Consider the following 15,617-nt stretch of genomic DNA (forward strand, 5'->3'; position numbering starts at 1 on the left):
TTGCAGACCCTGGATCGTATACATATGGGACTGTTTCTGGACCTGTGTAGGTACTTTCACTCTTTTCAGTAATGACTCTTCTCGTAGCTTGGCTAACGTGGTGCTGTCTAGCACCTCGTCGCCCGTTCTTAAGGCCAGTCGTGTCTCACAGGGGTAGATATGGAGTTGAGTAGGGTTTCTGGGCCCGTCGTGGGGCGGACGGGCGCAGACAGGCTTGCCTCTGGTGCGCCTCTGGCATGCCAGTGGCGCGCGCGCATTCCTGATCTTTAAATAGTGTTTGTTAGGAATCCCTGCAACACTAGTGTGCTAACCAAGATGGCGTCTTGGAAGCGTGCAGGAGTCCCTGGTCCCTCACCCAAAATGGCGGTCGGGAAGCGAGAGAGCGCAAGGGCTCACCCAAATGGTGAGTGGTGTAATTCAATTTTTAGTATGCAAGCAATGCGAATGGTGGGTGTGCTAGGAATAGCTTTAACATTTTCAGAAGCCCGCTAAAAAAGAAGTTTAGCCAAATAAAAATTCAGAAGTCCCTTAGAACGACTAAATGCAATGTTAAAAAACGCGAGTATCAGAGCAGTTTTAAATGCACAGGCGGCGTTTCAGTAGGCGGCAGCGTGTTTAGCAATTTCTATGTAGGCGCGCTTGCATTCCTGATCTTTAAATAGTGTTTGTCAGGAATCCCTGCAACACTAGTGCGCTAACCAAGATGGCCTCTTGGAAGCGTGCATGAGTCCCTGGTCCCTCACCCAAAATGGCGGTCGGGAGGCGATGAAGCGCGAGGGCTCACCCAAATGGTGAGTGGTGTAATTCAATTTTTAGTATGCAAGCAATGCGAATGGTGAGTGTGCAAGGAGTAGCTTTAAAATTTTCAGAAGCCCGCTAAATCAGGCAGCACCTTAGAAGTTTAGCCGAATAAAAATTCAGAAGTCCCTTATAACGACTAAATGCAATGTTGAAAAACGCGAGTATCAGAGCAGCGTTTTAAATGCACAGGTGGCGTTTCAGTACGCGGCAGCGTGTTTAGCTATTTCTCTTACCCGCTTGGCGCTGCCATCTCTCGCCTTGAGGTTATTCCTCATGCCCCTCTTAAAGGCGCTCTCCTCGTGTGCTCCAGCCCCTGTTTTGCATTCTCACCCCTGTGCTTCTCCCCCTCCCAGCTCCACAGTAGACTCCCTCTCATTTACTCTTCACCCCTGCTCTGTATGCTTCCCCGCCTGTATTCCCAAAAATTATCTTACAGATGTTTTTTCTTATTTGCTGAGTTGGATGGACAATTAAAAAGGCAAAAAAGCAGCCACGTTATTTTGGAGGTGGACACATGCTTGGTGCACCTGCCTACAAAATGATGCAATGCGCTTTTGTTTCTTATTAAACCATGCTGCACGGCATCAGGGATGCTGTAAAGCATGGCTTAAAGTTACCGGAAAAGCCAGTAGGTCCAAAAGGCGAGACCTGTTAGCTTTGCCAATGCTTGTTTCATATTGCAGTGGATAACTTCATCTCCTATTGTCATATTTGTGTTTTTAAATAATAATTATTGGGGATTAACCGTGTAAGTCATGAAGTGAGAAGTGCTGTTAAGTGGTGGTGTTGATTTTTAAGATATTTCATCTCTCATTAGGGCTAGCGGCTGTGGTAAGGATAAATACGGCCATTCGGAAAGGAGTTGCTGAGGAGACCGTGTCGGAGCTCATGAATCCTGATGGCCAGCTGCCCCAGGTTTATCCATTCGCTGGCGAACTTTACCAAAGAGAATTGGCCACACTGCAGCAGCAGAGTCCAGAGGTGAGCAGCATTATCAGAGTCACTGCTTGCCCTTCACGCTAACTGGGTATTGGCAATATTTTGGAAAACGTAGCAGACAATTGGCTTGAATGCATACTGGCCGAACCATATTTTGATGCATGCCCGTGTGCCCACAGCTTATGGGTAGAATAGCAAAATAAGTGGCCATTGGCTTGTTGCGTGTGGTGGCAGCTTTCAAGCTTGGTGGCATTGTTCTCATACAGGAATCATCGTCGAAGTAGGCTGCTTCTGTCTGAAGAAATGGGCATAGTCTGACAAAAGGAAGAAAACAAGACTGGAAGACGGTATCAAAGTCTCACAGAGAGGAGATCTCCTTTATCCCTCCTAGTGGCTTTTGGGACTCCAGCACCCGCTACAAAAGGTCCTAGCAGCAGAGTATAGGCTATTACCAAACCCCCAAACGGTTCCCTGATCTAAGAAGCAAACTGAATGTTCCTCTTTTTGGGATCAGGGATTTGGTGTGTGCTTTGTACTTTGCCCAGCAGTGCATACAATGGCCTGGGAATAGCTGCCTTTTGCCTACCGTCCTCCTAATTGTAAGTGTGTCTGTAGCTCACTGGGATAGACAAGATCGCTTATGGTACCTCTCACCCTAGCAGACTAGAAGTGCTTTTCCACCCTCAATGGTCAACTCTATCCTTTCTCGGGAGTGAGAAAGGAATAAAAAAACAAACATCTCTCCCATTGTTGGAGGTGGTAATGCCACAGGGATTCGCTCTTTTCAGAGGGAAGAGATACAAACATGAGAATATAGTCATATGTTAGAAATTCAAATTTCAAACTATTTTAGTACAAATTATTCAAACACTGATGTGACTAAAACAATGTTTGCACCTTCTTGCGGGTGAGCAGATGTGACCTAGGATCCACTGAGGGTATTGTTGAGTTACATTCACTATTTGATATGAAAGTTGAGCAATAGCTTTGGGCTTCCTCCATTAGGATAGAGGTCCATCGTTTGCTGTTGTGGACCATGTGGCCTGCTGTGTTGAGATCTTTCAGAGGCATAAGCTGCTCTGGCCGAAGATCCAGAGACACGTTTGTTAGATTGGTTTACACGTGTGCACCTTGTTGAGGGTAGCATTCAAAGAGTCCTGAAGTTCAAACCCAAGAATGTCTTATGACCTTCCGGAAGTTCTTGTCAAGTTCATAAGCGATACAGGTTGTGTCTTCTCTTCGCCTGATTGGCCTGTTTAGGCAGAAAGTTCAAAGGGGTCTAGTTTCCCCATGCAGATACGATGGATGTGTAGCACTTACTGACATTCTGGTGCAGGGCGTCTCTTCTGTAAATTTAATAGGTCATTGTAGGGTGACTTTGAAGGAAAGGTCTCCTGGTGATGCCTCTATGGCCATATTATGCATCATTCTGGCTGAGTGATGGGTGGTTACAGTGGAATAGTCATGCACGTAGAGCAGAATATGTGTCACTGTGCTAACCATTCTCACCATAAGAATCCAAAACATGAGCTATGCTTGTGGCCAGGCCAGTGTTTGATCTCGAGTGGACCCCTAAATGTGCAGCAGGAATACGGACTGAATGAACCACTACCATGTGCAAATACATTACTTTTTTGTTTGTTTATGTTCTTTTTGCTTGTAGAGTAACCTGACCCACCCAGAGCTGTCAGTGGCTGTAGAGATGCTGTCCTCTGTGGCGCTGATTAACAGGGCTTTGGATAATGGAGATGTGAACACAGTTTGGAAACAATTATTCAACCCTGTCACTGGACTCACTAACATTGAGGATGAAAACTCTCAAAGGTTTGTGTACTTTTTGTAAATCACATGATACACATGTTCCCTTTAACTGTGAGCTTTTGCTCTAACCAAGTGTTTCCCTTCCCAATTTACGTCTCTTGTTTGAGCCTTAAGTGTATTAATATTTTCTTGTTCCTTATCAAACACTTTGCTGGTGGCAGCTTTTTTCTGTACCTTAGTGACTGCACACTGCAGATATGACTACCTGTGGACTTCTTTGCCTCCATGCCTCTTTCTTCCCTCCTGTAACTTTTCTTCTATCTTTCTTAATTCCCTAACTTTTATGTTTTTGTTTTTTACTTGTTAGATATATAGATGATCTGATGAAGCTGAAAGCTCAGGCACGGAAAGAAGGGAATGAGTTCCTTACGTGGAATGACATCCAAGGGTCTGTGGATCGTGTAAATACTGTGGTGCACGAGGAACATGAAAGTAAGTTTGGTAAATAGACAGGAGCAATTCACACACACGAGCTACTGCTAGGTAGCATGGAATGGAACCACATAGACCAAGAGCATTACATCTGAGTATTCATTTGAGAGTGAAGACAAATTAAATATTGAAGTTTACTTTACTAGGATAATGATAATTAGGTGAGAAAGCTGAACGCATGCTTAAATAGGAATTCTATGACTGGGTTATATTGTTCATACTTCAGAACAGCTGATGTGAAGCGTAGTCAGTGATACTGCAAACAATGCCCATATAATTATTGTGGAGAAAGAGAAGGTGGCATGGCTGAGACACCAGTTTAGCAAGGGTTGTTTTTTAAATCCCTGGTCAGGGTGGAAATGATGAAAGCAGAATGCACTTTCAGGCTGGCTCTGAAACCTCTGCTGAGTTGGTTGAACGATATTATAGTTTTTAGGTTTAAAGTATTTTATTGAAGCAGGGTGGGGTAGGACACAAAGGGGCAAGGAACAAGTAAACCACAGGAACCGCACAGCAATGCGCATTGTATAGCAAGTGCAGTAATGCAATTACAATTTCGTAAGAGGCCCCATCCGACTCGGGAGCATAGCTTTCTCACCTGTGGTCATATACAAACAACGAGGGGGGGGGGGAGAAAGGGAGGGAGGGACGGGATGGGGGGGGGGAAAAAGGGGGGGGAGGGGAAGAGGGGAAGGGAAAAAAGGGGGGGGGAGGGGTGAAGGGAGGAGAAGCAACCCCGCTCCAAAGAACCTACCCAACCAAACAGAACCCCCAACTACCGAACCCTAACCCACCCCCTGTACTGTGCCAATATCTACAGTCTCCGCTACATGCAACTCTCCGAAAATCCCCGCTATACAGTACCGACCCCACCCAATCAAGCAGGCGGGTCCGGTGGCGGTGTCAGCCTTAACAACCTAAGGTATCTAGGGCAGGTGATCTCCCGAAACTCGGAACATAACAGGCTGTGAAAGGGCTCCCACAGTTCCTCAAAGGTTTCAGTATCCCCCAAGGCTACTAAGGACATCTTCTCCATTCCAAGGACATGCCATAATCTGTGCAGCCAACCAACTACAGAAGGAAGTGTGGTAGTGCGCCAGTGTATGAGAATATTCTGCACCGCTGACCCCAGCGCAATTGCGATCTGTCTACCTCTCTTAGATCTGAGGGGATACATCAGCCCATTCGGCAACCCTAGCAGAACATAGGCCGGGAATCTAGGCAGTTCTATCCCAAAGCATTTGTCTACCTCGCTCAAAACCTCTTCCCAGTAAGGAGCCAGCAGGGGACATTCCCATAGTATGTGTGTTAGTGTACCAGTATTGCCACAGTTGCGCCAGCACGTCCCTGGTATTGCCCTGTCCATCTCGTGCAGTTTCTCCGGAGTACGGTACCAGTAGGTCGAGATTTTAGTGAAGGTCTCCGTAAGACCCGTGTGGTAGGCCGAGTGACGTGCGCGGAAGGAGATGTGTTCCCATTCTTTATGGCTCAACACGCGCCCGAGCTCACGCTCCCAACGTTCCCGACCGGGGTTGTGAATATGAAAGGAGGGGGGCTGCAGCATTTTATACAGGTCTGAGATCAGTTTAGCGTCCGACGTGCGAGTAATTAACCAACGCTCATACGCCGTGATTTCCCGGTGTGCCGCGTCGCGCACTTGGGGTTGTAATGCCCAGTGGCGCGCCTGCATGTATCGCATGCGCTCCGTTTCCGGGAGGCCATAAACCCTCCTCAGGTCCGGGAAGGGGACAACCCCCTCAGGGCAATACAAGTGATACAGAGTGCAGCAGCGGGCCACCCGCCATCGCTCATAAGCGCCCTGCTCCATCCCGGGGCCGAAGTCCGGGTTGCCAACGAGTGGCGTAAAGGGAGAGGGGAAGGAGGTAAGCTCGCACCTGGCAGCCACCGAGTCCCACGTCCGGAGCGGGACCCGCGTTACCAAAGACGCATAGAGATTGGGGGGTCGATGGGCCCGCTTCAAGAATGGTACTTCCTGCAGCGTCCTACCCGCCACCGCCTGGTCCTGGAACAGCCAGTGCTTATCAGACTCCCACCGGCTCCATTCCACTAGATAGCGGAGCTGAGCGGCCTGGAAATATTTCCGCAAGTCCGGTATCCCCAGCCCCCCGGATTCCGGTGACAGCATAGCGATGCTTCTCTTGATCCTCGGCCTACGGCCCTGCCACACGAACCGCGCAACGGCAGCCTGTGTCTCCGCAAGCCACCCCGCGGGGGGCTGGAGCAGCAACGCTCTGAAGAGGTAAAGCACCTGAGGCAGGAGAGTCATCTTCACCGCGGCCACCCTACCCAGTAACGACAGCGTGCCCTTATCCCACCGGCCCAACTCCTCCCTGATTTTCGCGCCCAGCGCCGCGTAATTGGCCGTGACCATCTCCGGGAGGGAGGGCGCCAATAGGATCCCCAAGTACGGGATCCGGTCCCTGGACCAGCTCAGAGGGTAAAGCCTCTGTAGTTCCGCTCTAGTGGCGTTAGTAAGCGAAATGTCAAGGGCGGCCGACTTCCCCAGGTTCACCTTGAAGCCCGCCACGTCGGCGAATAAGTTCAGTTCCTCCACACAGGCCGGCAGCGATCTCCGCGGGTCATCCAGCGTCAGAATGACATCATCCGCGTACAGGCTGATCGCATGATGGAATTCACCCATCTTGACACCAACAATGTCGGGGTTCTGCCTAACCCTCTGAGCAAAGGGCTCCATGTACAGGGCAAAGAGCAGAGGGGAGAGAGGGCACCCCTGTCTCGTACCCCGCTCAATGGGGAAGGGTCGAGAGCTACCGCCGTTCACCCGGACTACCGCAGAGGGGAACCGGTAACAATTGAAGATCAGATGACGGAACTTCTCCCCAATCCCGAATTTGCTCAGGACCTTCTCTAGGTAGGGCCAATGCACCCTGTCGAAAGCCTTCTCCGCGTCTATGGACAGGAGCATCCTCTCCCCAGGGATCCTGGAGGCCTTCTCGAGGATGTGCGTCACCCTCTTTGTGTTATCTACTGTTTGCCTACCGGGCACGAAGCCCGCTTGGTCCGAGTCAACCATGCCCGGGAGGTGCAACGCCAGGCGTGCAGCTAATATACTGGTGAACACTTTCAAATCTGTGTTCAGTAGCGAAATGGGACGGTAGGACCCACAGGCGGTCCTGTCCTTACCCGGCTTCGGAATCACGGAAACCGTGGCCTGGAGAAATTCGGAGGGGATGGCTCCCGGTTCTGCGAAGGAGTTAAAAAGGCGGGTCAGTAGAGGCGCCAGTTCCTGACAGAAGGTTTTATAGAACAGCGGGATAAAGCCATCCGGACCCGGGGCCTTGCCCAATTTGAGCCGGGATATCGCCGTGATCACCTCCTCGATACGGATGTCACGCTCCAGATACTGAGCCTGCTCCTGAGACAACGACGGGAGCGGGACCGAGTCCAGATAGGCCATCTCAGCCCGGGCCGAGGGGGCCTCCCCGGTGTAGAGGTCAGCATAAAAGCTGCGAAAGACGTCTGCTGCTCATCAGCCGTGACCCTACCACCGGTCGGGTCCACCAGTTCCTTCACACGGTGCTGCTGGTGTTGCACCCTAAGTTTATTAGCCAGGAGCCGCCCACACCGATCGCCCCCTGTATAATATTTGTGTTTCAGGCGAAGCATCGCATACTCCGCCCGGTCCGTGTCAAGGGCCGCCAGGAGTTTCCATGCCGCCTTCAGCTGCCTCCACACCCTGGGGGCTCCTGTCCTGTGATGAACCTGCTCCAGCTCCCTCACCTGCCGGGTGAGCTCATCTCTCTTGAGCTGTCGGTCCCTATTCTCGGCCGAGGAAATCGCTATAAATTCGCCTCGGAGCACCGCCTTCAGGGCTGCCCACTGTGTCGCACGAGAAGTATCCCCAGTATCATTTATGGTCTGAAAATCCAAAATGGCCGCCCGGATCTGATCCACCACCGACCGCCTGTGCAAAAGCGTGTCTCGGAGCCGCCAAACCCCTCTCGGCCGAACCACCGGGGGCAGAGTGAAAGCGCCCTCCACCGGGGCGTGGTCAGAAAGAGAGAGGACCCCCATGTCCACACTCGAAGCCAAAGGGAGCATTGGGCCCGACACAAGGAGATGATCTAATCGCGCATAAGATCTATGGGCATGTGAGAAGTAAGAGTATGCGCGGGTGGTGGGGTGGAGGTGGCGCCACATGTCATGCAGATCCAGCTCCTCAAGTCGAGCTCGAATCGAGCCCGAAAGCTCACCCAACTGGTGGCGCCGCTGCACAGACCTGTCTACCGCCGCGTCGAAAACCAGGTTCAAATCACCCCCCAACACTATGTGCCTATCAGAGGTGGATGCTACGTCCTCCAAAGCCCTGTGTAAGAATTGGTCCTGGTGATCATTGGGGCAGTAGATATTACCAACAGTCAGTGCTAAACCCCCCATCTTGATCCTGTACACTAGGAGTCTCCCTTTCTGTTCTGCTACCTTGCACACGACCTCTCCCCTGAACCCCCTAGAAAACAAGATCGCCACCCCTGCCGTCTTGGTGGCGCTAGTGGAGAACAGCTGCGTGGGGAACTTAGGGGTACGCATCCTCGAGCAGTCCTTAGCCAGCAAATGGGTCTCCTGCAACAGACAGATATCCGCTTGTGAGTTTTCTAACAAGGATAACACTGCCCGCCTCTTAACCGGATTATTCAGCCCTTTCACATTGAGAGTAAGCACCTTAAGAGCCATCAAGGAGGGGGATCAATGGAGCACATGTCAAGAGGCAAAGCCCCGCAGGCAAACACAGAAGGCACCACTCGAGGCCCCAAAACAGAGCAACTTTGAACCGTCCACCGGCACAGTACAGTCCCCGAACCCCAACACCCCACAACTAGAAAAAACCCCCTTGTCCCCACACAACCAAATCTACACCGCCCCCCCGCAACTGGCCCCCCCTCTAGTCCCCAGAATCAAAACATCTGCCCGCCTGTCCCAACCCCATTCCCTGCTACTCAAACTTTTCAAAAAAGACATTGTCCCAGTCCGGCCCGTAACGGGCAGGGCCGTGGTAAATCAGTCTAGTGGACGTCCAGCCACCTCCTCCAGCACTCGCCATACCTCCCAGCCCACCCCCCGGATCCCCGCACCTGCAAGAGGAATAAGCTAAAGTAGACTCCCCCCGGAGTGAGTTCAGGCCGTCAGGGCCACTTCGCCATTCGCCGCCACTCTGGAGGCCTCCTGGATGGCGGCCGCCATGTCCGCCCTGATCACGGGCGAGCCCGGACGCTCCGACGGAGGAGAGGTCCCCCCTCCAGCTTGTTGCCATCCGTCACGAGTGCTTCGCCTCCGCCGCGGAGCCGGGGTATCTGTGTCCGATGCTGTGAGGCCCAACACCGCGCAGACATCCTGGAGGGACCGAAGCTGATGCAGAACACCGTTCCATCGAAATATCAGACGGAAGGGGTGCCCCCAGGAGTACTGTGTCCCTCGTTCCCGGAGGAAGTCAGTGGCGATCTTGAATGATTTCCTCTTCTGCAGCGTGACTGTAGATAAGTCCTGAAACAGGGTCACAGGGTGGTCCCGGAATCGGAAAGATTGCTGCCCTCGTGCTTCTCGGAGGATTCGCTCCTTCAAGGGAAAGTCCGGGAGGAAGGCCAGAATGTCCGGGGCGGGCGCCGTAGCTCTGCGGGGGCGGCCCACCCGATGTGCTCGGTCTATGCGGATCCGAAAGTCCTCCGACTCTCCCAGGATCGCACGAAAGAGGGCCACCAGATAAGCAGTCACGTCTTCACCCTCCTCACCGGACGGCACACCGCGGACCCGTATGTTGTTCCGCCTGGACCGATTTTCAAGGTCCTCGGCGTGGGCCTGTAGCTCAATCTGTTGCTCCCATAGTCGCAGGACCTCCTGCTGCAGATGGGTGATCTCTTCATCCCTGGAGTGACCCGCTTCCTCCACTGTGTTCACACGTTCCCCCAGGGAGTCCATTTCTCTCCTTACTTCGCGGACCTCCCCGGCCACCTCACGCTTGAGCGTTTGAAAGTCCTCCCGAAGGGAGCTAAAGAGCGATTCGAGAAATGATCTCGTCACCGGGGGTTCTCCGCCATCTGCACCCCTGGTCGGGGCCGGGGAGGTCGTGGCGGGTTGGGTTCCACCGCTGCGTAGGGCGCCGCGTCCCAGCATGTCCGGCAAGGTTCGGTCGCCCCGTCGCTGTCCTCTAGCGTTCGACATTGCAGCTGAGCAGAGGACGTTGAAGGCAAAGAAAGCAGCTATATGCCAGCTGGGGGCAGCGCCACATAAAGAGCACCAGGAAGGCCGAGCTGCCCGGCCGAAGACCACAAAATGGCCGCCCTGTGATGTCTAGGGGCCAACGCCCAATATGGAGAACCCCTCTCCGTCTCTGATCCGGGACCCAAAAATCCGGCCAGTGGGCAAAGTCACGGTGCGATGGTCGCCGGGGGCCGTAGTCTCAGGGGGAGATCTGCCCCGGGAGCCCCGTTCCGCTGTTCCGCTCAGACAACCGGCCGGAGCGGCCTCTCCCAGCGGGCCTCTTCAATCCACGGGCTGGCGTAGTGAAGCGATGTCGACTCCGCCTCCGCTCTTCACCTCCGCTCTGCTCCGTTCCACACAACCGCCGTCGGACAACTCCGAGCCGTTCGCGAAGCCGCTGCCGACTCCCACTCCGACAGTTCATGCACCGCTGCGGGCTTCACACGCAGGCGGCTGGGCGCTCCGTCACGCTCCGAGGGTCGGGAGACTCGCGGCTTCCTGCTCGCACACGGGCCATTCAGCGGGCCCCGACCCGAGCTTCACCGGTCAGGATCTCACCCCCGACGGCGCAAACCGGGCTCAGCAGTCGCTCCACACCTCCACCGTGGGCACCAGGCTCAGTCGCCGCGTGATCCGGGGGGGAATCAGCGGTTACAAACGGTGCAGGGATTCAGGGGTCCGGGAGCTCTCGGCAAGTGCGACCTCTCAGCCCGCCATCTTGGCCACGCCCCCGATATTATAGTTTTTGAGTAGTTAGTAGCTACCCATGCACATGTTTGTGAAACATGCAGGCATTATCGTCTAATTGAATTCTCTCAAGGTGGTACACATGGTTTTTGTTTAGCTATCTGTATAGCTGCTGTGTTATTTAATATGTGCTGTCCAGTGATGGCTGTTTGTGTGAGCTAAAAAAAGAGAGTTAAAATAATCAAATGTACTTTTAACAGTGTTTGCTCTACTTTTTTGGTGAGGTGACCATCATTAGTCCATTGGGTACGCTTAATAGAAAGTGACTGGTTTAAATTAAATGTGTTAGCTGAGTGTGTGTTGTGAAGAATGACTCTGTGTTTCTTATTTTGACCGCACTATGCTGACACAAAGTCAAGTATGTGAGCGTGGCTAGGGATTCTTTTTTAAATACATTTTTGGACGCTAGCAGCATTATTCCCTCCTTAGAGGAATACACTTGTAGTTTCAGATCTTTTTGTCAAAAAGAATAAGTAGGATCGCAGTACGTAACCAATAAACTAACATGTATAAATGCAAGATATTCTTTGGCACCCTCAGAAACACACCAGTATATGTCATTTAACACAACCGTACATTAAACTTTATCAGCACAACTTTACATAACAGAACACTATGTCTCAGACTGCTGAATTAAATGAAATAAGGACTGTGGGGAGGGTAAGAGGCAGGGATACATGCACATTTAAGAAACTCCTCATACAGTGTCCCATAACCACTTAGAAATGCTGCAACTTGTATTTTTAGGACTGCATATATTTTATGGATCTCCCTGGCCTTCTAGGGGGAGTTGCAGTATCCTATTAACCCAAATGTTGAGTCACCTATCCTCCAGAACAGAACAGCAGCGTCTTCCTTCCAAGTGTGATCACCACCCTTTTTCATTGAGGTTAACTAGAGTACTACCTGGGAGCTCCAGTTTTTGAAAATACAAATGTTGTGCTTCTGTTGGAAAACGAGGCAGTGTCTGAGAGGCCTGCACAAATGACATGACTACATTTGTCCTTCACTGGGAACCAAACACCCAATTGTAGTGCCTGACTCTCAGAGGGTAGCGTTGCAGGGCAGTCTGAGGCTTACTCAAGGGAGGTGGTGTGGGCTAGTAATCGCCATTTGCTAGTGCGCAAAAATAACACTCAATAATTGATTGTCCAGTCTGTACTTTGCTTTATAAAAGTAAGAGTACATTTATTAAACACCCACACTACTCAATACTATGCACCAATTTACAAATGTTCATAAGCTGTTGGAATTACTTTGTGACATTGCATAACATCTCCACCCCTCCTGGAAGGGGGGGTGGGGTCTACTACCACCCCTCCCATGTATGCCAATCATCTTGCCCCCAATGCAGTTAGTGGATCATAACCTGGAGCAAGGGCCCTGCGCACTGGCACCAACCCATTATTTCAACCAGCATTTAAAATAGGTAACCCTGCCTTGGTGGCACACAACTCTGACCGAGCATTTCCTACTGACCATGAGGTATGCACCTCTATTTCTTAAGCGCTAACAGTCTGGGTTTTTCACTTAAGCGCAGCAGCAAGAATACATGTTTAAGCATCACTTAGTGACAGTACTCATAACATTTGGATATCATTAGAATGCATTGCAATTACAACCCCTAAAGGCATCACTGATAAAATCACAGGTTTAAGTAAATACAGTCAGACACCCTAGCAGGAATGTCTAGCCACTTAAATCCACTTTGCTTATGACGCTGCCTTAATCATGTACGTCACATTAAACACATGCAGTTCAGTCTCTTAATAAAGAATAACATTAGTAAAAGCATTTGTGGTGCAATTACACCTCTTCACCTCTAGGGGATGCCTTCTTCCAGACATCCACCACCTCAGCCCTTCACTTCGTGAGGCACTTTTCAATCACTCTCAGCTGAAGAACAAAAGTTCCAGCCCAGAAGGTTTTAAAGGCATGCTGAGGCCTTGAGGGGTTATTCTCTCCAATCCGCAAGACACTAAGGGTGGGACTTTCCTCTTCGTGCAGGGGGGAGACTGCGCTTCTCTAGCAGCTCCCCAACATATGTGTGGTGGTGACCCCATTCTCCTGGGACCACCAAAAGCCAAGAAAACACTGGGTTGCCCTTGCAGGCTGGTCCTGGCCTGCAAGGCATTATGGGCTGTGCCGCATAATTGATGAGCAGCTCTCCTGCTGCTCCAGAGAGAGCCGCGGTGTGGGCCTTCGGCCGATTCTTCGACTGTTGGGGGGTCCGTTCCACCTAGACCCCCAGGTGAGTTAGAGGGCTCGGGGAGCCCACCCAAGGCCGCTTATGCCATTTGTTGGGGGCCCAGTCCCACCCGGGCCCCTGGCTCCTCCTCCGTTTGATTTTGGGGTCCTGGTCCCATCTGGGACCCACGCAGGCCTTCCTCGATAGAGGGCAGCGCAGGGTGCCCACCCCCGGCTTCCCCCGCCGACTCCCCGCGTGGCCAGCACTCTTCTGAGCTGCCACGGGAGCTGGCAGTCTTATTCTGGTCTGCCCGCTCCGACGGGCAGACGCGAGTCGGCTTCTGCGGGTCTTCTGGGGAGTGCGACGGCACTCCCCGGCCTACTCCACACTTGGGCCCGGGGATGGGGTCTTTGGGGGAGTGGGCGGCACTCCCCCACCTCCGCCTCACTTCAGGGCCCGGGGATGGGGTCCCGGGCCCCTCGACATCTTTGGGAGGGGGGGGTGCGCAACGGCGCTCCCCCCATCCTGGTCACTTCGAAGCCCGGAAATGGGGTCCCAGCCCCTCCTCCTGTCTTCTTTGCGGGGCACGACGGTTCCTCCCGGCGTGCCTCCTCACACAGGGTCCGGAGTTGGGCTCTCGGGCCCCTCCTCCCGCACCTCTTCTCGGGGAGCTCGATGGCGCTTCCCGGCGCAGGTTTCAGCGGAGGCCAGGGTGTGCTCCTGGCAACCCGCGGGGCAGCTTCACGGGGTGCGCGACGGTGCACCCAACTTTACTTCTTTGGGGGGCAGTCCCTGGGACCTGACCCACCCCGGGGGCATCTCTGAGACCGGCGGCGAAGCCCCACGCGCTTCGTTGTCAGACTTCTCAGGGGGTCAAAGGTTGCCTACCTTCCAGGGGCCATATCTCAGCCCCTGGGGGTCCGATCTGCCCCATTGTAGCGTCTTCTTGCTCCTGGTATCGCCCCCCAGCTACTGGGAGCACTCTCCTTTGTCCCCCGGGTCTCCAGGAGGGTGCATTCTGCAGCAAGCGGTTTTCACTGGCTCCCTGCGCCTCTCTTCTCCCTTCGCAGACGCCTCTTCTTCTGCGCACCGGTCCTGGGCTCTTCTTCTGGCGCTGTTAGGAGCCTGGGGGGGGGCAGTCAGGGGTGCCCTCCTTCCAAATGCCCATTGCTCCAGGCTCCAGCACCTGTCGCCTCAGCAGACCACACCCCAGAGAGAGCTTCTCTTCCTGTGCAAGTACTTTTTAAAAGTTGAGTAGGGGGCTGGCAGGAAGTCTCTGTGTGTCCTATCAAACAGTGACACATCACTTCCCTGCCCCTGCTCCCTCTTTCTTGTCCAGCCCCTGGGTTTGTTCAAAATGGCGTCGTCCAGTGTCTCTGGCCACATGGCCTCTGAAAACCAACTCCTCCCCCCCCTTACTGCCACCACTGTGGTTCAGCTTGGTGCTTGGCACCCAGCGACAGCAGTTGATGGATTGGCTTGCAGCTCCACCTATCTTTTCTCCTTGGAGGCAAGATCTTTGCTCTGGGAACAAAGGTCATTAATCTAACCTGCCAGGGCCAGACCCCAGCCAGGGACTCAGAGAAATATGCCATTTCTGGATGACCCAAAAGCCGTACAAATATGACTTTGGACTCTGCAGAATACTTATTTTCACCTCCTCTACACAGGACTTTAGTGCGTGTCTAGAATCTGTAGGCCTTGTGGAAGTTACTCTAGCCATGGGTTCCACCTCCCCATAAGGGAATAATGAAGTGAAAGACACAGTAAAACACACTGACTTTCCCTGGCATGTTTCTTTCCAGGGTATAAAGCCTATTCCATATCACCACCCAACTCTGCATAAGTCCTGCCACACCATTCACTCAGTAGCTGCTCCTGGACTGTACACGCTAGGAATCTCCCATGCGCATCCCCTACCCGTGTGCACATGCATGTACACATATGTCTGCATGTAACCAGCCCGGTGCCCCATACTCCAGCTGCTGTGCAGCGGCCTAATCAAGCCAGGGGGACACCAGTAACATCTCAATGCAGTCTCCTTCATTATGAGTTCACTGTGGGTGAGACCCAGATTATGAGGCTCCCCCACAGTAAAAGCTCAATAATTAGGTGCTCAAAAAGCGAAACATCTGGGTGGCCCCTAGTGTCAGAACGACCTTCTAACAGCTTCTTTCCTGGATGCTCAGCCCAGCTGGAAGCCACATGGACGCCTCAGTTCCTAGGTAGACCTTCCTTATATTGAAAAGGTGCAAGTCATGTCATTCAGCATCTCGTGGTCCAAATCAGGGAAACCTACTCCTTTGAGCTGCCTGATTCCCTGTCTCATCTTTACTATATTTAAAGTTACGAGTTCACATTATCTAGAGTCTGCCAGCTCAGAAGGTTCTGTGGTCATGTGCGCTCATTTAACCTTTGGGCCTGTAGTTGGGTACGCGCATTGCTTTTAGTGCAA

General features: G+C 52.6%; 1 protein-coding gene across 1 annotated transcript in view; it reads left to right on the forward strand.

The window, feature by feature from the left end:
• IQGAP1 (IQ motif containing GTPase activating protein 1) overlaps positions 1–15,617 on the forward strand; it is a 446,185-nt gene that overhangs the window by 248,959 nt on the left and 181,609 nt on the right. Inside the window, exons 12-14 of the mRNA XM_086958211.1 lie at positions 1,619–1,782; positions 3,404–3,564; positions 3,869–3,993. Coding sequence (XP_086814337.1) covers positions 1,619–1,782; positions 3,404–3,564; positions 3,869–3,993 — 450 coding nt within the window. The remainder of the gene's footprint in view (positions 1–1,618; positions 1,783–3,403; positions 3,565–3,868; positions 3,994–15,617) is intronic.

Source organism: Lissotriton vulgaris, chromosome 2_1 (assembly GCF_964263255.1).
Source record: "Lissotriton vulgaris chromosome 2_1, aLisVul1.2, whole genome shotgun sequence".
Classification (NCBI taxonomy): Eukaryota; Metazoa; Chordata; class Amphibia; order Caudata; family Salamandridae; genus Lissotriton; species Lissotriton vulgaris.